The 24358-nt window shown below is 39.4% G+C and overlaps 1 protein-coding gene across 3 annotated transcripts in view; it reads left to right on the top strand.

Annotated features, from left to right (window-relative positions):
- Brwd1 (bromodomain and WD repeat domain containing 1) overlaps window positions 1–24358 on the top strand; it is a 153031-nt gene that overhangs the window by 3114 nt on the left and 125559 nt on the right. For all 3 annotated transcript variants that reach the window (XM_004631770.2, XM_023716038.1, XM_023716036.1), the window contains exons 5-8: window positions 15438–15588; window positions 17639–17737; window positions 18090–18250; window positions 19713–19934. In XM_004631770.2, coding sequence (XP_004631827.1) covers window positions 15438–15588; window positions 17639–17737; window positions 18090–18250; window positions 19713–19934 — 633 coding nt within the window. The remainder of the gene's footprint in view (window positions 1–15437; window positions 15589–17638; window positions 17738–18089; window positions 18251–19712; window positions 19935–24358) is intronic.

Genomic DNA, 24358 nt, shown 5'->3' with positions numbered 1-24358 from the left:
TTTTGGTATAGGGCTGGAATCAAATTCAGGATCCCATACTTGGCAGGCAGGCTTTGTGCAGCTGAGCTATATCTCCAGGCTAGAATTCCTTATCTGAGACAAGGTCTCCCTATGCAGTTTAGGCTGACCTTGAGCTTATTTTGTAGCCTGGGCTGGTCTTGAACTCTCAGTGATCCACCTGCATCAACCTCCCAAGCGCTGGGATTACAGGTGCACACCACTGTGCTGGGCTCTAAACTTCCTTAATTAAAAACAAAAAAATTCCTAATGCTTTTTGAAACATGTATGATGCTATAATTTCTGGAAAATTATCAAGTTACCTGTAAATGTAGTTTGTTTATTTTTTTTGGTACCAGGGATTGAACTCAGGCCCCTGTGCTTGCCAGGCAAGCGCTTAGTCCACTGAGCCATCTCCCCAGCCCTGTAAATGTAGTTTAAAAAGACATATAAGGGCTGACCAAATAGCTCAGCGGGGGCCAGGGGTTCAATCCCCAGGTCTGCTGTGCTGGCCCTGCCCCTGGGGCTCTCTGAGACAGCAATTGAGACTGGGTGTGGAGGTTCAAGCCTGTAATCCCAGCTCTTGGGAGGCTGTAAACAGCAGATCACTGTGAGTCCGATCTAGTAGTCAGACCCTGAACACTTTGTAGACCCTTCCTGAAAAAAAAAAAAAAAAAAAAAAAAAAAAAAACAAACCCAAAAAGCCATACATTTTTTTGGCTTTTGCTTGAAGTCCTGGGTAAGATACTCTGTTTAAGGTTAATTAAGTTCAGGTGACATTGTGATGACATGTCTGGTTCTTGCTGGACTGGTAGATGTATGAGCCTCTTCTGAAACAATGATCTGTTTTTTGGTCTCTTTGAGACAGGGTCTCAATATGCAGTTTAGGCTGGCTTTCAGCTCACTTTGTAGCCCAGTTGCTCAAACTTTCAGCAATCCTTCTGTCTCAGCTTCTGGAGAGCTAGGATTACAGATTTTATTAATTACAGGTGTAACCACTCCTGGCTCAGAATGACTTTTTGTTAAGATGTGTATCGCTTCTAGAACTCCAAACTAAACCTATTTTTACTTTAATATTTTAAGAAAATAACTCTCAAGTGTTATTTGCTATGATTTGCTATATTTGGTTTCTATTTGCGGTTTTTTCTATGTAGTTCAGGCTGGTCTCAAATTTGTGGTGATCCTCCTGCTTCAGCCTTATGAGTGTTGGGCTAACAGGTGTGCATCATTATAGACGGCCTGGGTTTCAATTTGTGACCTTCTTGCCTCAGCCTCTCCAGAGTGCTGAGATTACAGGTGTGCCACCACAATGACCTTGCTTTAGATGTTTAAATTATTAACTGTTAGTGAAATTTTCAGTGGAACATGACCCAACCCATCACATACCTGTTATTTATCCTTAGTGGTTATTAAAAGAATAGTGAATGTTACCTTGCCACCTTACCATAGTGTGTTAAGAAGCAAATTCCATTTAGCCATTCATTTCATTGGTTAATCCGCTGTTTTTTTTCCTTGTGGAACTGGGGATTGAACTCAGACCCTTGCGCTTGCCAGGGAAGTGCTTATCCTATTGAGCCATCCCCCCCACCCCCAGCTTTTTTTTTTGGTGGTGGTGCTACTGGGGATTCAGTCCAGGGCTTCTCTCTAGGCTCTATTTGCAGTCTTTTTTAATTTTAATTTTTATTTTTATTTATGTGTGTGTGTGTGTGTGTGTGTGTGGCCAGCTCAGCCCACCAGGGGGCAGGGCTGTCTGGCATGTGGTGCTGGGGGAGTGAACCATGGTCCCTGTGCTTTGCTAAGCTTGTTCTAAGTAGGTGCTTTAGACCACTGAGCCATCTCACCAGCCCCTTGCAGTCTTCTTTAAATTATTTAAAGTAGAATTTATTGAGGAATAGGAATGGAAAATAGGAATAGCTCTTGAGAGATAAGAGGGATCCCAGATGAGCTGCTAACAAGCCTGCTTCTTGAAATTTTTAAAAATTTATTTTATTAGGGGCTGGGGAGATGGCTCAGTAGAATAAGCGCTTCCTTGGCAAGCGCAAGGGCCTGAGTTCAATCCCTGATTCTGAAAAAAAAAAAAAAAATTATTTATTTGATATAGGGTCTTGCCATGCAGTTCAGACTTGGGTAGGGATCATCCTGTCTCAGCTTCCCCAGTACTGGGATTGTAGGTGTGCACCATCATGCCTAGTTTTGGGGCCAGCACAGCATGTGTTACTGGGGATCGAAATTGGGTCCTTTTGCTTGCCAAGCAGGTGATTAGACCATCAAGTTATCTTCCCAGTCCTTGAAATTTTATAGAACAAAATTGTGAGATGGATGCAATGTGGGTCAAATTTATAATCAACCAGTAAGATTGCAAGTATAGTTATTTTATTTTATTTTTTATGTGTTTAGTATGGGTCTACAGGATCTCACTACACAGATCACTCCAGGGGATTCAGTCCAGGGTTTCTCTCTCAGCTCTATTTTCAGTCTTCTTTAAATTATTTAAGAGTAGAATTTATTGAGAAATAGGAATGGAAAATAGGAATAGCTCCTGAGAGACAAGAGGGATCCCAGATGAGCTGCCATCCTGTTTTTCAGCCTCCTAAGTGCTGGAATTACAGGTGTGTGCCACCATGCCCAGTCACAGTCTCCCTCTCAGGATGCCCCAGGGGCAGGGCTGGCACAGCAGGCCAGAGATAAACCCCTGGCCCCTGCATCCAAGTATTGTTTCTTAGGTAATAATGATCCAATGGTAGCAAGGGTATATAGGTGACATCATTAACCTTGGTCCATAATCTAGTCTTAGTCTTGTTATTAGTTTTAGTGATTTGAGTTAAGTGGCCTTAGTCTTGGTGGGAGAGGATAGCCACCTCTAATAAGATAATGGGAAATCTCAAATGGTGATACCAGTAATCTGCAAATTTGGCTACTGTGATTCCAATCTTCAGATGCACCTTCAGTCACAGTCTTGATGTGTTCCCATCTTCTTCACTGCCTCCAAGGGACCAGCCTGTCCCAAATCAGCGGGTCAGTCAACGAAGGTCACCTGGGGGAGGAGCGGGGAATTGAGGGGAGAAAGGACAGGAGACGCGAAGAATGAGGACAAGACAGGATTCTGATCAAGTCCTGTTTATTCAAGGGAGGTGTTGGGTATATATAGGGGGTGTAGGAATGAGAAAGTCTCAGCTCTTGGGGGTCAGCAGGTATCTAGGCAGCGGGGGAAGGTACAACCCCTGGGGCATAGCACGTGGTGATTCACGGGGAATGGGCAAGGTGAGAAGGACCATAAACTTAACTCAGCAGGGGAATAGAAACTTAAGAAAACGGCTGACTGTTATAAAATGGATACCAGTTAATGGCCTCCCACACCAGCCCACTATATTTCCACCTAATTTAGCTATCTATAATACTGCTCCCTCTGAAGAGGCATCCCTAACTGTGTTTAGGGGAGAATCCGTACAGTTTCCATCCAGCAGTTCTGAGCTGAGAAGAGTTGGTGTAGGGGAGACTGCAGTCAAGGGTCTTCTCCAGAGACCTAACCTAGTGGGCCTCAGCTAGAGGTCATGTTGCAATTTACCAGCTATAAACTCCCTTTATAAGTTCAATCTAGTAGATCCCAGTAAAGTCATTTGTTGTTGGTTTGAGCTGTATGATTATTTGGAGTTCATCAACCTCTAGGCAGAAATCAACTTTCCAAGAAATTAAAGCTTGTGTAATCAGAGGATGAGCACTAAGCTGCTGGCAGAAACTGCTTTTCAGGGACTGGAATAGTGATTATAACCAGGTGGCTCTTAGATCACCCTATTGGTGAAGACTAAGTCTGATACTTCTTGTCATGAGTCCCTCTAGTTTTAACTGTAAGAAGATGGAGAGTTTGGTGTTTTTTTGGTACCAAGAATTGAACTCAAGACCTCATGCTTGCCAGACAGATAAATCCCTGGCCCAGGTTGGTGGTTTTGAAGGACAGTTCTAGCTAAGCAATTTAAAGACTTGTTGAACTTTTATAGATTTCACTGTAGTTTTTTCCTTAAGGAACCACAGTATTGATCAGCTACTGACCAATAGTGTAGCTGGAAACTGCCAGAGGGGTGAGCAATTGGAGCCCCTTTCTATATCTAGTTTTTATTACTATGTATTGTTTTCATACATCTTTTGGTTATACTTTTCTGCTGTGTGAAAGTGAGGCCTGTGTTAACCAAAATTAGCCTTTTATTGTCTGTCAAAGTCAGTTATGTTTCCTTAGGCATTACTTTTGGAACAAAGAATAGAGCCTCTCAGCTCCTCTGTCATTGTTAGCAGTGTCAGCCACCAGGATGGGTCATGGTCTTGCTTGACTGTGGTAAACTTTTCCCTCTTTTTTTTTTTTTTTTTTATTTATTTATTTATTTATTTGTGTGTGTGTGTGTGTGTGTGTGTGTGTGTGTGGCCAGCTCAGCCCCCCAGCGGGCAGCGCTGGCTGGCATGTGGTGCTGGGGGATTGAACCGCGGTCCCTATGCTTTGCTATGCTTGTTCTAAGTAGGTGCTTTAGACCACTGAGCCGTCTCACCAGCCCATCTTTTCCCTCTTTAGTAACTCTTTTTTTTTTTCTTTAGTAACTCTTTTGGCACACTGCACATATGTTGATTCCTGTCCTCTGGGGTCCAGCAATCTCTGTGCTCAGGAGGTTGGGTGACTCACCAAAGCTGTAGGATCCTATAGAAAAGTTTTGCTCAGGTCCTAAGTCCTCATTGACCTTGGAGGGCTAGGGCCAATACTGGCTGTCTTCTTATCCCTCTTATCTTTCTAGTTTAGCCTCCAAATGTCAGTTGTTAAACACACAGAAGAGAGGATCAGTTACATCTGTATTGCAGAGGGATTAGTGAACTTAACTATTAAAATTTCAAGTGACTATCAAGCATTTCGAAAACTAAAGTATAGCCCTAGGGCTGTTATTTTTTAACTGACCATGGTTGTTTTAGTAGGTGAATACCTGCAGAATATTAGTGGATAACAGTTATATAGCTTTACAGTCTCTTGAAAACAAGAGCCACACATGGTATGATAATCATGATGACATCGTTGTTGTAATACACTTAAATGTCTGTCTTAGTATAGAATGGCCTTGTTAGTCAAATGTCTCCATCTGATCACAAGATATTAAATGACACAATTTATCTAATTTGTTATCCTTCAATAGAATGCTACCCAAGGAGAATGCCACCCTGGTCCATGTCTGTAAATGTACTGTAGAGGGTTTTTTTTGTTTTTTGGTCTTTTTAAGACAGGGACTTGCTTTACAATTCAGATTGGCCTTGAACTCACTTTGTAGCCCAGGCTGGTGTTCAGCTCAGTGATCCTCACAGGCCAGCTACAATACCTTAGGAAAAAGAAAAATTTTTTAAATGTATTTGGTCCAGGGTCTCACTACACACCTCGGACTTGTAGAGATCCTCCTGTTTTCAGCCTCCTCAGCGCTGGTATTACAAGCATGTGCCACAATGTCTAGTCTCAGTGGCCTGCTCAGTATGCCTGAGGGCAGGGCCAGCATAGCATGTGGTGCCAGGGATCAAACCTGGGTCCCTGCGCATGCCTAAGCAGGTGCTCAGTCTGCTAAGCTATCTCACTAGCCCTATAGAAGTTTTTTTTAATGACAGTGGACTGCTTGTCACTTAAGCATCTGTAAGTGTAATGACACATATGTATATAGCACAAAAAACTATGATTTGACAGGTGATCTTGTGCTTGCTGGACATAAATCTTTTATTACAATACCTAGAGCACAACAGAAAGGCAAATGTCTGAGTCTAAAAGAAAAGATGATCACCATAAACAATCCTTGTTTTACATCTTTGAAGACCTGTACATCTGGAAGGCATGATTACATTTAGTATACCATGAAATTGGTTGTAATGAGTGTCACAGCTATATGAAAATCTTTGTCCCTTAATTTTGTACCAAGGCATCTTTTAATAAAACCTTATTGTTTTACCCACAGAAAACTTACCTTTTGATGATAAACTATGTAAATATTATTATTTTATGTATTTAGTATAGGATCTACAGGGTCTCACTATACAGATTGGACTTGTAGTGATCCTCCTGTTTTCAGCCTCCCAAGCTCTGGGATTATGGGTGCGTACCTCCACACCTCGTCTCAATTGCTGTCTTAGCAAGCCCTGGGGATGGGGTTGGCACTGCATACCAAGGATTGAACCATGGTCCCTGGGCCTGCCTGAGCAGGTGCTTTAGTCGGCTGAGTTATCTGGCCAGCCCTTATGTAAATGCCATAAAAGTATGTCTAGCAGTATCATAATATCACAATAATATGTTTATATGTTTAACATATCGTAATATGCTAATTGGGGGGTACCTGTCCCATAAAGTTATGGAAACTGTTGGGCTCCCTTAGTGAACAAACATTGGAATAAATATTTCCAAGCAGCTGTTCTTTTATTCACCAAGGGGAGTCCTGTTTCATAGTTTTCCCTAAGTCTGAGGGGTCCCCATTTAATTATCTTCACAAATTTTAGATGGCCTATGAGAACCATATTCCATATTCATTATCTTGACTAATGAAAGATTCCCGAGTATGCACTACAGTATGCATTATGTTTGTGAAACCAGTCTTGCTATCATTTTGAAAAGCTGGAAACCTGGATGGAAGCATGTTCTAATGCTAATGGTAGTTCTCTATAAGCCAACTTAAGTTCTAGACATAAATTTTTTTCCATAATTTTATTGATAAATAGCAATGTAGGACAGTTTCAATAATTCACACATTGCATACATTCTTCCTAGTGGTTAATTGCTGTACAAGACATGATATCCTATTTACAAACACCATTAGAACAAATCGCTCTATTCATTAAGAGAATGTAACTATGTATCTATCCTAACCACTTTGAATACACCGATACAAAAAGGACATTCATCTGTATACCCTTTTTTTAAGTTCCGTTATTTGAATATTATAGGTATGTAAATTCAGCAAAATATTCTAAAAGAGTCCAGTAGCCCATAATAGTATTGGGTCTTCCACTTCACTGGCAATTAGACATAAGTATTTTTAAAATCCAAAGGAGCAAGAATATATGCAGTGTATTATTTGTTGAAAAAAAAATCCAAAGGAGCAATAAGGAGAAAAATTTGTTGAGCTCAAACAAAACAGCTTTAGATGTTGAAACCAGTCACAAATTTAACATACTGACTTGACACATATCAATTGTTACTAGAACAGAGTGCACTGAGATGTATTTGGCTAACTTGAAGTACAGTGACCCTTTTACAGTTTTTAAGTTTGTAGTTATAAATAGAGTAGTCAACTTTATTAGGTCATTTAACAGATTGCTTATAATAAGAATTAAAAGGAATAAAAACGACATTATGAAAGCAAAGACAGTTTTTAAGACAGTCCCTAGGCTGACGGCTTATCTGATTGGAGTACCCAGCTGTACAAGCTCCTCTTTGTTGCCTTGATATCCTTGGTGGTTTGACAGTCACAGCTGATAGCCAAATCTGCTGTTTTGATAGCCACATGTGACTGTTCCCTCTAAAGGGACAGGATGTTAAAGGTAACTTTAACTATTTGCAGGGGGTTCACAGGCCAGATTTCGGTAGAAAGAGACTAGGTGGCACTCTTTGGAGATAAGTATGAATTCCAGACAGTGGGGGAAGAAGGCCTGTCCAGTCTCCAGCCAGCTCTGCTGCAGATGTCTACCCATGACAGTGTTTTTCCTTTTTGAAAAGAGACAAGGAGAAAAAAGTGTATCTGCCCCTTACTCTGTGCCCCATTTTAAGGTGTCGCGTAGACTTTACCCTGTCCAGTGCCAGTGGCAGCAAACTGGTGGTACAAGGAAGAGCCCTGAGCTGGGGGAGCTGAGCTGCTCATGCTGTGCACTTGGACCCTCTTCCTTGTAAGCCTGTGACCCTGGACCACACTTAGCTGTAGGCACATGTTAGCCTCAGTTAGCACATCTCTGGGGATAGTGGCTAGCCTGGTAAGGTGCTCTGCAGAGAGGTCAGGATGAAGTGAGGCAGTCCTTGGGAGACAGTGCTTTGCCTATTCTTTAATACCTGTTTCTGTTTAAAACTGTTACTAAACTCAGAATGTTCTTTCGGAATGTTTTGTTGTATCAGTGGATTTACCTGTGCAATAAAAATCAGTCAGCATCATTCTTGAGTGGGGAGAGGAGTTAATCTCCAGCTCTGTTTACGGACTGACAGGCAGATAAACCTGGACTAAAGCTTGTACATTTATTTTTTGAGACCTTCAGGATTAAATGTAGAACTGTCTTTTAGAATATGATGCCGTAATAAGTGAAGGTCAACTTCATTCTGGAAGGGTTCCAGGGAGGGGAAATGCACCACTCTGGAGACTTGGTTCTGAAATCCAGCAGCCATAGGGGAGAGAATTGCATTAGACCAAACACTGTTTTAAACTGTTATTTCTCTGGAGCAGGTCAGTGAAGAAGGGGCAGAAGAGTTGACTCTTAAGTATGGCGCAAGAACTAAATCCTATTTTAAATTTTGAAACCTGGTCTCAACATGGGCTGGTCTTGAACTTGAGCTCTTTTTGCATTAACCTGCTAAAGTAGCTGGGATTACAGATGTGCCCTCATGCCTGGCTTCTGCTGGAAAACTTATTGTCTCTGTGTCTCCTTCCCACCTCTCTCTATTCCTACCTCTCTGCCCTATCTCCCTCCTTCCCTGTCTGTGTCCCTCCTTCCTTCTCCCTCTCTCTTCCTCTCCTTCCTTCCCCCCTTCCTCCCCTTCTCCCTTTTTTCCCCTCCTCCCTCCCTCTCTCTCTCTCCCCCTTTCCCTCTTTCCCTCTTCTCTCCTTTTCCTCTTTCTCCCTCTCCCCTTCTCTCCCCCTCCCTAATTCTCTCCCTCTTCCTCCCTCTCTCCTCCTCTTTCTCCCCTTCTCCCTCTCTTCCTCCTCCCTCTCCCTTTCCCTCTCCTTCCTTCCTCTCTGTCCCTCCTTCACCCTGTCTCTCATTCTCTCTCTCCCTTGACAAGGTGTCACTATATAGCCTAGGCTGGGCTTGAACTTAAGATCCTCCTGCCTGAGACTCCTGAGTACTGGAAGTATAAAGATGGGCTCCCATGTCCAGCTCATGTTAGAATATTTTAAAAGAAACTCCAGACAGTGCATACACTATTAGACTGAAGCTCTAGGAAGAAGTGCTTTCTGCTGGGGGTATAGCTCAGTGGTGGTGCATGTCCTTAGTATACCCAAGACTCTGGGTTCTCCAAGGCCTGGGGAGAGAAAAGACCTTTCCCCTTTCCCCTTTCCCCTTTCCCCTTTCCCCTTTCCCCTTTCCCCTTTCCCCTTTCCCCTTTCCCCTTTCCCCTTTCCCCTTTCCCCTTTCCCCTTTCCCCTTTCCCCTTTCCCCTTTCCCCTTTCCCCTTTCCCCTTTCCCCTTTCCCCTTTCCCCTTTCCCCTTTCCCCTTTCCCCTTTCCCCTTTCCCCTTTCCCCTTTCCCCTTTCCCCTTTCCCCTTTCCCCTTTCCCCTTTCCCCTGCTGCCTACCCCCTGCCCCCTGCTTTTTTTGGTTGTTTGTTTTTGTCTTTCTGAGACAGGGTATAGCTATGTAGTTCAGCCTGGCCTTGAGCTCACTTTGTAGCCCAGCCTGGGCTCAAACTGCCTCAGCCTCCCACCTCAGCCTTTCGAGTCCTGGGATTACAGAAGTGTGCCAGCATGCCTGGCAAAAGACCTTTTAACCCACTGAGTGCTAGTATTTTAGAGTTCATATTCAGATTTTCTTTTTGTTCTCTGAATGTCTGTACATTTAGAGGTGGAGCCTTGCCTAAGTTGCCCAGGCTGGGCTTCAATTTGTGATCTTTCTGTCTCACTGTCCCACAGTTCTGGGAATGGAAACTTGTGTTACCATACCTGGTTTATCTTAAATCCTTTCATCTTCTGTGTATGGCAGTAGTAGGAATTGAACCCAGAGTCTCACATGTAATAGACAAGCGCTGTGTTCGTGTGCTTTGTCTCTTTTGCCAAGTTGCTCAGGCTGACCTTGAATTTGTGTTCCTCTTATCTTAGGAGTAGCCTGAATTACAGGGATGAACCACCACCCTGGGTTCTTTTTCTTCTAATTTTTTTTTTTTTTCTTGCTTCTGGTTTATTGAAGAGACATTTCTCATATTTTGGATTTTTCTGATTGTTTTTTCGTTTATTTAATCCTTCCTCTCAGTGGTTCCGATCCTTTTTTGTTAGAATGCCCAGCAGAGCTTTACGTACTTTAGGTGCCTCAGTATTGAGGGGCAGAAGAATTAGCTTATTAAAGCTTTTCAGGCGCTTCTAATAGACTTATTTACCAAACCACAATTTATCTTATATTTTGACCATGCCGGATGTTCAACCTGTATTTGGGAGCAAGAATATTTTGGTACTTCTGCTTCTCAGAAGAATTGAAAGTAGGAACCTCTCAGTACCTAACCCTTCATTAGCAATTAGACCTATAAATACATAGAAGTTAGTTGGACTGTTCTTGATACGGACTGTTCTTTTCTTTTCTTTTTTTTTTTTTTAATATTTATTTATTTATTTATTTTATGTGTGTGTGTGTGTGGCCAGCTCAGCCCACCAGGGGGCGGGGCTGGCTGGCATGTGGTGCTGAGGATTGAACCGTGGTCCCTGTGCTTTGCTATGTTTGTTCTAAGTAGGTGCTTTAGACCACTGAGCCATCTCACCAGCCCCCGGACTGTTCTTGATACGTAACAAGTGAAGAAAGAGGAAGGAATAATAACTATCCTGTCAGGCATGAGGATATCCAAGGCCTAGGTTTGTGAAGCAGGGGCTTATTAGACAAGAAGAACCTGGAACACCCCCTCCCCACTCCTGGGTGGGGAAGGTTGTCTTTTCTCCTATATATTTTTCCATCAGTGCATATTAAGAGATTTAAGGCTTTGAGTAGATTTTTTTTTTTTTTTTTTTTTTGTCCAGAAATTGAATGTAGGACCTTACACTTGCCAGAGGCACTGTGCCACTGAGCTGTATCTGTAGCCCAATATAACTTGATTTTATAGGTCAGTCTTTTAGCCAAAAAAAAAAAAAAAAAAGTTAAAAAAACCCAAAATGCAGGTAATCCTTATATTGTAGTATATAAGAATTTTTTTAAGTGCTTGGGTAGGACTTTTTTGTGAGAAATAGACTTGGAAAAGTTACTTGGGCACCTATAATCCCAGAACTTGGGACCCTGGGACAGGAATATCTCTGAGGACAGCCTGATCTACATAGTTCAAGGTCAGTCTAAATATAAAGTGAGATACTGTCTCAAAAAAGCAAAACAAAACATAAATTCATTCCTTTTTTTTTTTGCAGTACTAGGGATTGAACTCAGGACCCTGCGCTTGCCAGGCAAGTGTTTATTCTACTGAGCTATCTCCGCAGCCCTTAAAGCAAAACAAAAATGAATTACTTGTATTATCATCATCATCATCATTTTTTTTTGAGACAAAGTCTTGCTATGCTGTTCAGGCTGGCCTTGAGCTCACTTTGTGGCTTAGGCTGGTCTTGAATTTGCAGATGATCCTCCTGCCTCAGTCAGAGTGCTAAATACAGTCTTCAAAATCAAGGAAATTGGGCCTGTAAGAGAGCTCAGCAGCATAAGTGACTGCCTGTCAAGTACAAAGCCCTGAGTTCGAGCCCCCGCACAGAAACAAATAAATAGTGTTGGTATAGTTTTAAGCATAGCTGCCTTCCAAAAACAAATTAAAAAAAAAAAAATCAAGGAAACTATGAGACATAGGACTTTTTTTTAAAAAAAAATTGTCTTTTTGAGAAGAATCTTGCTTATTTAGTTCAGGCAGGCCTTGAGCTCACTTTGTTATTTATTTTTTTATTGAGAAATATGAATGAGACAGTTTCACAGCTGATTAATAGGACAGTTTTGATAATACACTGTACATTGTTATCTTCTTAGTGCTTATCCATAGTACAAGAAGCAGACTTGAGCTCACTTTGTAGACTGGCTGGGCCATTTTCTGTTACACTTCGATGGGTTCCACTTACCATTCTTTTAAGTATATAGTTTCTCATATCTTACTTTAATAGTAAATTGGCATGCATGGACGTGAATATGTGTTCCTTGAGATCAATTCCTGGACCTCAGTTATACTAGCAGATATTCTACCAATGAGCCATATCCCTTGCCTACAGATTTTTTTTTTCCCCATAGTTTTATTGAGAAACAGATAGCATTGAGACAGTTTCAAATCAAATTGGTAGGGCAGTTTCAATAATTAACACATTGCATACTATCTTTCTAGTGGTTATTTGTTGTACAAGATGCAGACATGATATCCTGTTTACAAACACTATTAGAACAAATCCCTCTATTCATTGATTTAAGAAGATGTAGCTGTATATCTGTCCTAACCATTTTGAATACACAGATACAAAATGGTCATTCATCTGTATCCCCTTTTATTGTTTAGTTCTATCATTTAAATAGTATAGGTGTGGGGGCCTGCCCCTTAGTTCAGTTCTTTAAGTGGCTGCTTTGACAAAACAATCAGGCTCTGGTTGCTGTGGTTCGATCCCCACAACTCAAGCCAGCCAAACCTGCCCTGAAGGCATTTGGAGCAAAAAAAAGAAAAAATAGTATAGGTGTGTGAACTCAGCAAAATATTCCAAAATAGTCCAGTAGTCCATAAGAGTACTGGGTATTTGCTTGACTGGCAATGTCAGAAGTTGCTGACCTGAGTCCCCTACAGCGCAACATAACGTGGCTTTACTTCTTATACTTCGTTTTTATACTTTTCTGGTGGATGGTTATGACCAAGATAAAGATCTATATAACAAGAATTGAAACTTTTGTATCTGATAAGGTCAGTCAGGTCCCCTCAGGATTTATCCTGAGATCCTGTACCTCAGATTGTAGAACCTTTGTCAGTGTCAACCATGTGGATGAGTCACAGCCATTGCTTGGCCAACGTGCTCTCTGTGAAAGCCTGAGAGAATGTTTTCTCTCCATGTGACTCTCCTTAGGCACACTCTACATCATCGATCACTTTCCTCTTTGGCCCCATAATCTCCTTAATCAGAAAATTTGGGACACAACTGAGTTACATGATGTTACAGTACAAGTTCTCATATGTTCCGAGTCTTAATTGACCTTGGAAGGCTAGGGCCAAAATGTTGGCTTTCCTTGTGGCCCTCCTTTTTCTCTAATTTTTGGTCTGCAAACTTAGGTTGTTAACCCTCCAGAAGAGAAGCTTATTGTTATTACCATACAACTTAGGCTGTTGAGCTTAACCTCACTATCTGTCTGAATATCAAACATCTTAGGCCTAACATGGAATAGGTATTTTTCATCAAGTATACAGATGATTATTTTTAACTTAAAATTGTGTTTTATTTGTCACTGTATATATTTATTTGTAGAAATGTCTAGTACTAGTTTCTGGCACTAGTAGGTATTCAGTATTTATTAAAATAATTAGAGTTTAGCACTTAATATATTTTCTTAAAGTAATTTTTCTGGACTGTGTTAGGCATTGAACTGAGGCCCTTTACTCTTAACTATGTCCTTAGCCCTTCATGTTTTGTTTTGAGACAGAGTCTTGCCAGATGGCATGGATTGGGCTCAAACTTGTGTGCCTCCTGTGTCAGCTCTCCACAAGTGCTGAAATTAGTTGTTAAATAATGTTTTGCTTGGTCTTTGATGTATTATGATTTCTGTGAGAGATGTATGCTTATTTGCAGGACAGTTATAACAATTTTTATTATTGACTAACTGTGAGATGAATAGAAGCTGTACCTCTCTGGTTTTTTTTAGTCCCTTAATCCAAGGAATTTATTAGGGATATATAAGTTAGGGTCATATAGATCTTATTTTCTGCTTTTCCTGATCTATGTAAAAATGAGTAGGTTGCATTTGGATTGTCAGTCTTTTTTTCTTTTTCTTCATTGAGATTTTCTTGGTACATTTTACAAATGTTACGTATGACCTTTTGAGACAGAGTTTCACTGTGCTGTTCGTACTGGCCTTGAACTCACTCTATATTCAGGTTGGCTTTGAACTCATAGTGATTCTCCTGCCTCACTCTCCTGAGTGTTGGGATTACAGGCAGGTGCCAGCACACCTAGCAGTGCATTTTGGATATAAGTAATGATCATATTCATCATAGAGAATCTGTACCTGTACATGGTATGACTTGATTGTTTTTTGTTTCTCATTTCCCTGTTGTCCCTTTAACCCTTCTATCCTCCCCTCTTACAAAAGATAATTCTTTTTCTCTTTTACTTTGCCCTTTTTCTTTTCTCTCTCTTTCCTTCTCTATCCTCCCTCCCCTATTTGAGCATTTTTATTTCTTTTTCCTATTTCACAATAACTATTGTATATTTTGGTTCTTTATTTACATTTTTAATTTCTCACACCAGAGAAACAATGCAGTATTTACACATGTGTCCAAATTATTTCACTTAAGAGTATGTTCCCAGGATGCAACCATTTAGCTAGAAATGGCTCGTTTATCATTTTTTATGGCAGAATAGTATTCCATTCTAGAAAAAACTCACATCTTCTTTATCCATTCACCAGTTGATGGGCATTTGGGCTATTTTCAAGGTTTGCAATCTGTACCGCTGTAAACATTGGTGTGCATATATTGCTGTGATAGGGTGCTTTTAATTTTATGAGGAAGATAATGAAGAGGGGAATAGCTTGGTCAAAGGGAACCTTTAGTCCTAGTTTTTTTAGAAGTCTCCACAATGATGTCTGCAGTAGTTGGCATCCATCTGTGGTTTTAGCTAATGAATGATCCATCTTGGGATAATTTTTATTTATACTGTGAGGTAAGGATAAAATTATTTTTTAGTTTTGGTAATTGTTTCACCACTATTTGTTAACAAGACTTCCTTTTCCCCATAGAATTGTCTTTGTACCTTTGTCAGATGAGTGGTCTAAATATGTGTTAGATCCCCTTCTGGATAGTTTGTTACACTGAATAGTATTGTACTGTTTTGATTATTGTTAGCTGTGAAGCAGGTCTTAAAATTAAGTATTGATAGCCCTGGAAGTTTGTTATTTTTCAAAGCTGCTTTGGCTTTTTTTTGGTACTGGAGATTGAACTCAGGATCTTGCACTTGGCAAGCAGGCACTTATGCCGCTGAGTTATCTCCATGGCCCTCTTTGGCTTTTTAAATGGCATTTGTATTTGCATATAAGTTTCAGAATAAAGTTGTCAATTTCTTAAAATATGTCCTGCTGTAGTTTTGATGGGGATAGATTTTTTTTTGCTGATCCAGGGATTGAACTCAGGCCTTCGTGCTTGCCAGGCAAGCACTTATTCTACTGAACCATGGGGGCCTGCCCCCAACAGGGATAGATTTGCATCACTTGGTTATTTTAAGTTGTATTTAAATGTGTTTTATGTAACTTTTAGTTTTTCACTCATCTATAAGTATTTACTGTTTTGATATTACTATAAACAGTGTTATTAAAACTTAACTCTCCAACCAGGTCTTGTCTAATAAGCATGTGGCTCCTGATCACCTGTTGCAAATCTGCCAGCGCATCGGTCCTATGCTCGATAAAGAAATTCCACCCAGTATCTCAAGAGTTACTTCTTTACTTGGTGCAGGAAGACAGTCTTTGCTACGTACAGCAAAAGGTACCTTAATTTGAAGACGTGTTCTGCTTTGTATTAATAGTTTCATAATTACTAAATTGTGAAGTAATGTAAGTGTTGTGGAAGAAAGGTGATATGTAACTATACATTATGCTGTGGACTAAAATTCTCTGCATTTAGCATAGAACTTTGAATTTTATTACATAAGTGTTTAATGGGTCCTTCTGCATTAAAAACTGGTAAAGAGATAGATGTTATGCTAAAAAGCTTGAATTTATTGAGATGTGTTTGAGGTTTTATTAATGAGTTATTAATTTTCCATTTTGTAGCTCACTCATAATTTCATTGAATGTAATTGTATGTGTCTAATAAACTCTTTAAATGCTAGAGGTGTTTTATTGGTATTTAGATTCTGGAAGTCCTTTGTTACAAGGCACAAGCGATTTTCTAAATTTGGTAGCAGTTTGAAAACGAGCACCAAAAATGTAAAATTGCATGATTCTTTTTTCATTAAGTTTTTTTTGCAAAGTTATGTGCTAGTAAAATGTTGGAAATTGCTATTCTTTTCCTGTAGCTTGGTATAAATGACTTAGATTAAGTATATGTATGTGATATGATGTATGTATACCTGTGGCTAAACTGCTAATGGGCAAGATTGTTGGTTCTTCTGATCCCGAACATACATCACGTCCATCCTGTGATTATTTTTTGTGAAGAGCTGTTGCTGATGGGATGCTCCTTTTCAGATGCACCACCAGTGTAAAGCTCTTCTGAGAAAGAACAGTCCTCCTCCTGGTCCCATGCCAGACTGGTTTGTTGGCTTCAGTTGTTTTTTAGTGCTCCACAGCTGTGCCACACTGTGGCTTTAATTAGGAAAACTGTTCTGTGTCCCATTTACTTATAATTACTATATTGTAGGTTGTTACAGTTAGTTACTTGGGTAGCTTGTTTTCCTTTGTTTTCTTGTGTCAACCTCCTTGTTGTTGTTCTGTGATGAACACCCACTTCAGAAATGGCAGAGCTTAGAAGACCCTTCAGCAAATTGCCCTAGGATAGGGCCATATTTCTTTTTGTTTTGTACTAGTGGCATGAGCGGATGCATTGTAACTACTCTTTGGTCATGATAGTCATAATTAATTAATCCATTCATGTAAAAACAATATGCCTGTTAGTTTGGGGCACCCGAGGCTCAGTGGAGGTTTAGTACATTGCCTTCCCTTCCTTGGTCTTTTAGTTGTGAAGAAGCTAATTTCTAGCACAGCATGACTGCTATGATGTGTATTATGCTGTGTCTCCTACAGAGGAGAACAGAACTTTTTTTTTCCTGTGTGAATTTGCTTGTAAGTCAAAGAGGGTTGGGAGTTTAGAATTAGTGTTCAGATTCCCAGATCCTACATTTGTGCTCTTCTCTAAAGGATTATCTGCGATACTAAAACAAGGGGAAAGCTGTTTAATTTGTCAGTACTTCGTAAGGAGACAAAAGTTATGGCGCTATTGGCTAAATTTATTAAAAAGGAACAAGTTAATTAAGAGAATTTTCATATAAATCAAAAATTGCCTCAAGAAAGTTTCCATTTTTGAAAAGCTGGATCAGTTGTGACTAAGACCTTTCATCTTTGATATTATATGGTATAATTCTGCATTGAAAAAGGAATACTTATTTGGCATTAAATGATACTTGGAGAAAAAGATGTGGTTTTATGGTCCATCTTTAATTGTTCACAGTGGATCTCTTTAAAGGTCCTGGAACCTTTGAGCCTCAGTTACCTCACTTATAAATTGGCAAAAATACCTACCTCACAGGGTTGTTGTGAGGATTCAATGAGATAATGTATGTAGAAAGCACTTTGTGAATTGTAAAGTGCTACACAAATGTTAGTTGTTGTTGCTGCTGTATCTGAGCTGTCTTAAGTTTTATTTTTATTTTTTCCCCTTCAGAAATAGTCTAATAAACCTCCAGGGCTTTTCTGTTAAAGTATATTAGTTGGTACTTTGAATAAACAGTTTTATTACAATATACGTAAGTATTCTATAAAATCTTTCTTGGGGTTAACTTTCAAGATTTTATGTGTATCTAAAATTCATTTTAAAGACTGCAGGCACACAGTGTGGAAGGGCTCTGCCTTTGCTGCTCTTCACAGAGGAAGACCTCCAGAAATGCCTGTGAATTACGGCGCCCCACCAAATCTCGGTGAGTGAGGCTGGCCTTGAGATGCCAGAAATGATTTTTAAAATTTGAGAGGTTTTACAAATTGTACATTAAACCTTAAAAGGTTATGCTTGCTAGTGTTGTAGTTGAAGTAATAAGTATTTAATTGCAAATTAATTTTCTTAAAAATAATTAAAAATAAAATTAATGAAAAGTCTTACCATAGTTAAGCAATGTATGTAACTGATTAGAATACACTAGAATTGGAAAGAAACTTGTGTCCTGATAATTTCTCAAATAGATTTTTGTGTTCCTTCAGAAATTGTTTTGGAATTTTTCTTAGCTTTTACGTACTGGCTTTCTCGTAATCATTTTCATTGTTTTTATTTCCTAGTGGAGATACATCGAGGAAAGCAACTCACAGGGTGTTCCACTTTTAGCACAGCATTTCCAGGAGCTATGTATCAGCACATAAAAATGCACAGGAGGATTCTTGGACATCTGTCTGCCGTTTACTGTGTAGCATTTGATAGAACAGGACATAGAATCTTTACAGTGAGTTAACATTTTAAACTCCATTTGATGGAACTGGAGTACCTTAGAGTGCTTCAAGAATCATCTGGAAGGGGCTGGTGAGATGGCTCAGTGGTCTAACGCACCTGCTTAGAACAAGCTAAACTTAAGCAAAGCACAGGGACCGCAGTTCAATCCCCCAGCACCACATGCCAGCCAGCCCCGCCCCCTGGTGGGCTGAGCTGGCCACACACAGACACAAAATACATAAATAAACAAATAAATAAAAATTAAAAAAAAAATCATCTGGAAGCTTATGAAACATGTAGAGATTATATAAGATGGTGACTGAGTAGGTCTTGTATGGAGCCCATGAATTTTTATTTTAGTACCTCAAGTCATTAAGCACAGATATTCATGATACATTATGCTGCTGTAAGGGACATTTGACTTACAGTAGCGAATCTTTTTTTTTTTTTTTTTTTTTGTGGAACTGGGGATTGAACTCAGGCCCTCACGCTTGCCAGGGAAGCGCTTATTCCACTGAGCCATTCACCCGGCCCCTTACAGTAGCGAATCTTAAGCACTGTTGTTAAAGATACCTTCAAATATGCGTGCCCACTGCTTCCTCTCTTCCCAATTATAGACATACTTCATTCTTAAGTATGTGTTAACAACAAAGCAAAAACAAAATGCTATGTAAACCTCCAGACCATTAGAAGTGGTTTATACTTGTATGGATGAATAGCTGATCCAGAAAAATGGACCGACTGTAAAATTAACCTTTCTGTGTTCAAGTAGTTATACTTAAAAACTATATGGAAATATTTGGAATTTAATCTTTTCAGTGTTTTTAAGGTAAGATTAGGGTGATGAGATATTTAACTTTGATTTTTTTTTTTTTTTTTTGGGTATGACATTTGTAGTACATATTCAACTGTGTGTTGAATATTGAGTGCTGATTGGTGTAAATTTGAGACATTCGTTTTGTTATTTAATATGAGGGTGCTTTCCCCACCGTTTTTGTTGTGGGGATTGCCACTTCTCCCCCCCCCCCCAGTACTGGGGATTGAACTCAGGACCCTGCACTTGCAAGGCAAGCACTTATTCTACTGAGCTATCTCCCCGGCCCATGCACTTATTTTCATTTTTGACAAAACTATGAAAGCTTGATGTTTCCTAACATTCATTCATATTTTAGTGAGCTAGACTAAATGTTTTACCCATGTTAATTGATAAAGTAACTTTTATTTGAGCTTATTATTGGTGGAGAATTTTGTAGAAAATAGTTCTTAAGTGATTTGATCCATTAAAATTGATAACTTTAGGTATATTTACATATATTTTTGTTTGAAGAGAAATACTATTTGCTGAGTATTTTGTAGTTGGAAGGAGGGGGCAGCTGTAGATAGACAATTTGGGTGATATGTAAAAAGCATTCTTTTGGGTGATTTAAAAGATTTTGCCATACTCATTTTTCTATCTGGGTGTATTTTTTTCTTAGGGCTCAGATGATTGTTTGGTAAAGATTTGGTCAACACATAATGGCCGTCTGTTATCTACACTAAGAGGTCATTCTGCCGAAATTTCCGATATGGCAGTGAATTGTGAGAATACTTTGATTGCTGCAGGGAGCTGTGATAAAATCATTAGAGTATGGTGCTTGAGAACCTGTGCTCCCGTTGCTGTGCTGCAAGGACACACAGGGTCAATCACGTCTCTACAGGTAAGCTTCTAGCTTAGTTGGCACATATGTATATTACTTCCTTTTACTGTAGAGCTTGTTTCTCTTTGGAAATGAGAAATATTAATATGCTTGGTAATTATGGGAGTCTGTGTTAAACCTAGATAAGCAAGAAAAAAATAAGATCATTTATATTTCTACAAATGATGAAGAGTAATATATGTCTAGTAGAGTTTTGCCTCAGTGCTTTCTTGTTTTTTTAATTAATGTATTTGATACAGGGTTTCACTGCACAGCCCAGACTTGTAGTGAACCTCCTGTTTTCAGCCTCCTCAGGAGGCTGGGATTACAGGCATGCACCAGCCCACCTGGTCTCTGTGCCTGGCTCAGTGGCCCGGGGCGGGACCAGTGCAGCATGTGGTGCTGGGGATTGAACCCTGGTCCCTGCGCTTGCCTAACGAGGTGCTTAGTCCACTGAGCTATCTCACTGGCCCTTTGCCTGAATGCTTCTTGATGAATTTTTTCTTCTTTGAAATTTATGGTTGAATTAGATGAATGTCAGCCACTCGTTTCAGGTTGTTTTTCTCTTTTTAAATTTACAGATTTTGGGGCCGGGGAGATGGCTCAGTGGAATAAGTGTTTCCCTGGCAAGCACAAGGACCTGAGTTTGATTCCCGGTTCCACACACACACACAAAAGATATAAATAAATAAATAAAATAAAATAAAATAAATTTACAGATTTTTCTGGGTGTGGTATGTACATCTGTGATCCTAGCATTTGGGAGGCTAAGGCAGAAGGGTTGGTGTGAGTTTGAGGTCAGCCTGGGCTACATAGTGAGTTCAAAGCCAGCCTGAGTTACATAGCAAGACCCTGTCTCAAAAACAAAATAAAAAAAGCCCATAGTAACAAAAAAACCTATGGATTTTGTAAAGTTGATTAAATTTGGTTAGATACTAAGTTTTCTTGTTTCACAATAAGTGGAGGATAGTTTTGAACCTACACAAAGTAGACAAAATAGTATAATGGACCCCTTTGAAGCCATCCTCCTATAGTCAGTTCTTTACTAACCACATTATATGTATAGCAAATATCATACCATTTATTTTTCAAATATTTCAGAATATATTTTTTCAGTATGTATTTCTAAAAGATAAGAATCTCTTTAAAAAATATTCTGTATACTATACTTATTATTTGTTGATATTCAGATTTTTTCTTTTTTTTTTTAGTCTTTTTGAGACAGGGTCTTGTTATGCAGTTCAGGCTGCCTTGAGCTCACTGTGTATCCCCAGCTGGTCTTGTACTTGCAGTGGTTCTCCTGCCCCAGCCTTCTGAGTGCTAGAATCACAGGTGTACTGCATCATCCCCAGGCTGATACTCAGATTTTTTTAGTTGTCTCACATTAATTTAGTTGAATTAGGAAGGACTAGGGCATGGCAAGCGCAAAGTCCTGAGTTCAATTCCTGGTACCCAAAGGAAAACAAAAAAAGCGTAGCAAAGTCTACACCTTATACTTGTTTGCTATAGATTAAAATAAATTATAAATTTCATCCCCTCACCCAACCTTTCTTTCTTTTTTTTTTTTTTAAATATTTATTTATTTTTATTAATTACATGTATTTATTGTGTGTGTGGCCAGCTCAGCCCACCAGGGGGCGGGGCTGGCTGGCATGTGGTGCTGGAGGATTGAACCGCGGTCCCTGAGCTTTGCCAAGCTTGTTTCAAGTAGGTGCTTTAGACCACTGAGCCATCTCTCCAGCCCCACCCAACCTTTCTTTGTTGAAGGAACTTTGGTGGTTTATCTGTGCTTTCCTATCGTTCAGATTTTGCCAGTTGAATTGTTTGGAGTGTTGAATCTGTGCCTCTGTAAGTCCTAAGTTGATTGTTGGGTTTAGAGCAGTAGCTCTTGCAATGTGCATGCTGTCTCCTGAGTTGCTTGAACAGGTTGTTAGGTGCCAAGTTTGAAGATTCTGATTTTTAAAAAAATTTTTTATTTTTTGAAGATTCTGATTTAAAATAGAGACTGAACATTTACTTTCATGTTGGTAGTTTCTGGGTGCTGTTTTCCATTGAGAATGTATCACGTTGAGATATAGATTCTTTCATCAAGAAGCACAAAATGTTTGGTGATCACTGCCTTAGATTCATTAGCTCACTAGGAACTGTAAATGGTGGTGTTTGCTGCTTTTTGAAAATTATATTTTGTTTGGTTGAAGTAAATTGTTTATAAGGCTTTGAGCAGAACATTTGTTCATCTGATTAAAATTTGCTTAAAAATATCAGGTGGTTCAGTATTCACATGTAAATTCCTTTCCTTCCTCTTTCTCTTCTTTTTCTATCTTTGAATTCTTCTAGGGCCTAGCTATATACTGGTGCTCTCTACATTTTCTGTGAAGTGCTGTGATGGAGGAGACTTTGCCTCGCATGGTTGTTTGCGTCTATGACCTGGCTTCTTTGGAGGCTTAAGTGGGAGAATCATTTGAGCTAAGCAGTTTGGGAACAGCCTGGGCCACGTTGGCAGACATTCTCTCAAAGCCAGAGAAAATGACTTTCTCGACACTGCTGGCCTGTATGCTGAAAGAATAGACACAGAAGCCCCCCTCCCCACACTTTTTTTTTGTATTAAGGAAGTTGTAGTTGAGATAATGTTTTATTTTGAAAATGTGAGGAAAATTTTTGGGTGCTATTTTATTTTTAGATAAGAAGTAGATTGTTTTCTAGGACATCTTACAATTGAAAATCTAAAAGTGCTAGCTAGCTTTCTTTCTTTCTTTCTTTTTTTTTTTTTTTTGGAACCAGGGATTGAACTCAGGCCCTTGCGCTTGCCAGGGAAACGCTTATTCCATTGAGCCATCTCCCCGGCTCCCCTCAAATAAAGCCTGTGCTCTTTTGATAAGCTGTGTCTTTCATCAATTTGTAATTCTCCTTGGTGAAAGTGGAGCTCTTGTCTTTCTTCAAACAATTCTGTTGGTAATGAAGGGTCCACATGTGTTTATCACTTACTGAGCATATCTAAAAAATCTACTTGGAAATGTCTTACTTTCTCTTGTTGCTGAGACCCAGTACCTGATACCCACAGCTTAAAGAAGGAAAGATTTATTTTGGCTTACATTCTGTAGGGGTTCTAGTCCATAGTTGGCTGGCTCCCTGGCAGGTTGGGACAGCAAGGAGCCTAGTGAAGGGGCTTGTTTGCTTATGGCATGGAAGGGAAAGCAGAGCAAGTAAAAATAAGTGATTGGGGTTGCAGCTTGATGAGTGAGTGGTTGGTGAGCATGTGTGAGGTCCTGGATCCAATTCCCTGTACTGTTGTTGGAAATAAAGAAAAGCTAACATGAACATCAGGCAAGGGAGCTATAGAACACTAAGGTCTTTCATTGTTTGAGGGTTGAAAAATACAAATTCATGTTAGATTTTAAGATGAAGATATATTTTGTAATGTCTAAAATAACAGCTAAGATATTAGTAAAAGAATGTGGAACCACTAAGCTATTAGAGACCAAAAATACGGACTAGTGAACAAAGTAAAAGGCAGGCATGGTGGTTCATGCTTGTGATCCCAGCATCTTTGAGTCTGAGCCTGGGGGTCACCATTAGTTCAGGGCCAACCTGCGCTGCATGGTGAGACTCTGTCACAGAAGAAAGTAGAAAAGAAGGCAAGGAAAGAAAAGGCAAGGAAGAAGAGAAAAAGAAGAAAGATGTGGAGCAGTACTGAGGTAGTACTAGGACATCATTAAGTGTCAGTGTGAAATAAATAAAATGCATGGTGTGGTGCAAATACGAGACAGATTTCAGATTTAGTTTAAAAAAAATGAAGCCCACTTATATATGCCTTATATTCAGTGTAAAAATAGATGTTAAATTAGAGAATGGAAAACACTGCACAAGCATAAATCATAAAATTGTTGTAGTTACATCAATATGAGATAAATTAGGTTTTAAGACAAATTACATTTTTAGAGGTAGAAAATTTATAAAATGTTTCGTTAAACTGAAAGAAGAGTTCTAAATTTTTATTTGCTTGTAATACAGCCTCAAAATACATACAGCATAAATGGAATTTATAGGAGAGAAATAGGCCTCCATTTTCATAAATGAAATTGAGGTGCCTCTATCTTATAGTAACTAAAAAACTGTCTTACTAAGATTATAGGTTAAGATTATAGATTTGAACAATGTCAGCAACACCTTTGAGCTAGATGACACATGCAGAATCTTACACTTTATTTTTTTGTGGTACCAAGGATTGAACTCAGAACTCTATACTTGCCAGGCAATTACACTTGATTTTAAATCTTTTGGTCATAAGTGGAATGTTCAGATATAAATACTGTCTATATGCTAAGCATCTAAGCAAGTCTCAAAAGATTTGAAAATACTGAAATAATTCTAAGTATATTCTTAACCAGTGTAATGAAGTCAGAAATTATAGCCAGAATTACTAACAGGACAGCCTTCAGTTTTAT

This window comes from Octodon degus, unplaced genomic scaffold (genome assembly GCF_000260255.1).
Source record: "Octodon degus isolate 3935 unplaced genomic scaffold, OctDeg1.0 scaffold00045, whole genome shotgun sequence".
NCBI classification, from domain to species: domain Eukaryota; kingdom Metazoa; phylum Chordata; class Mammalia; order Rodentia; family Octodontidae; genus Octodon; species Octodon degus.
This window is presented reverse-complemented; position numbering and strand designations above follow the sequence as displayed.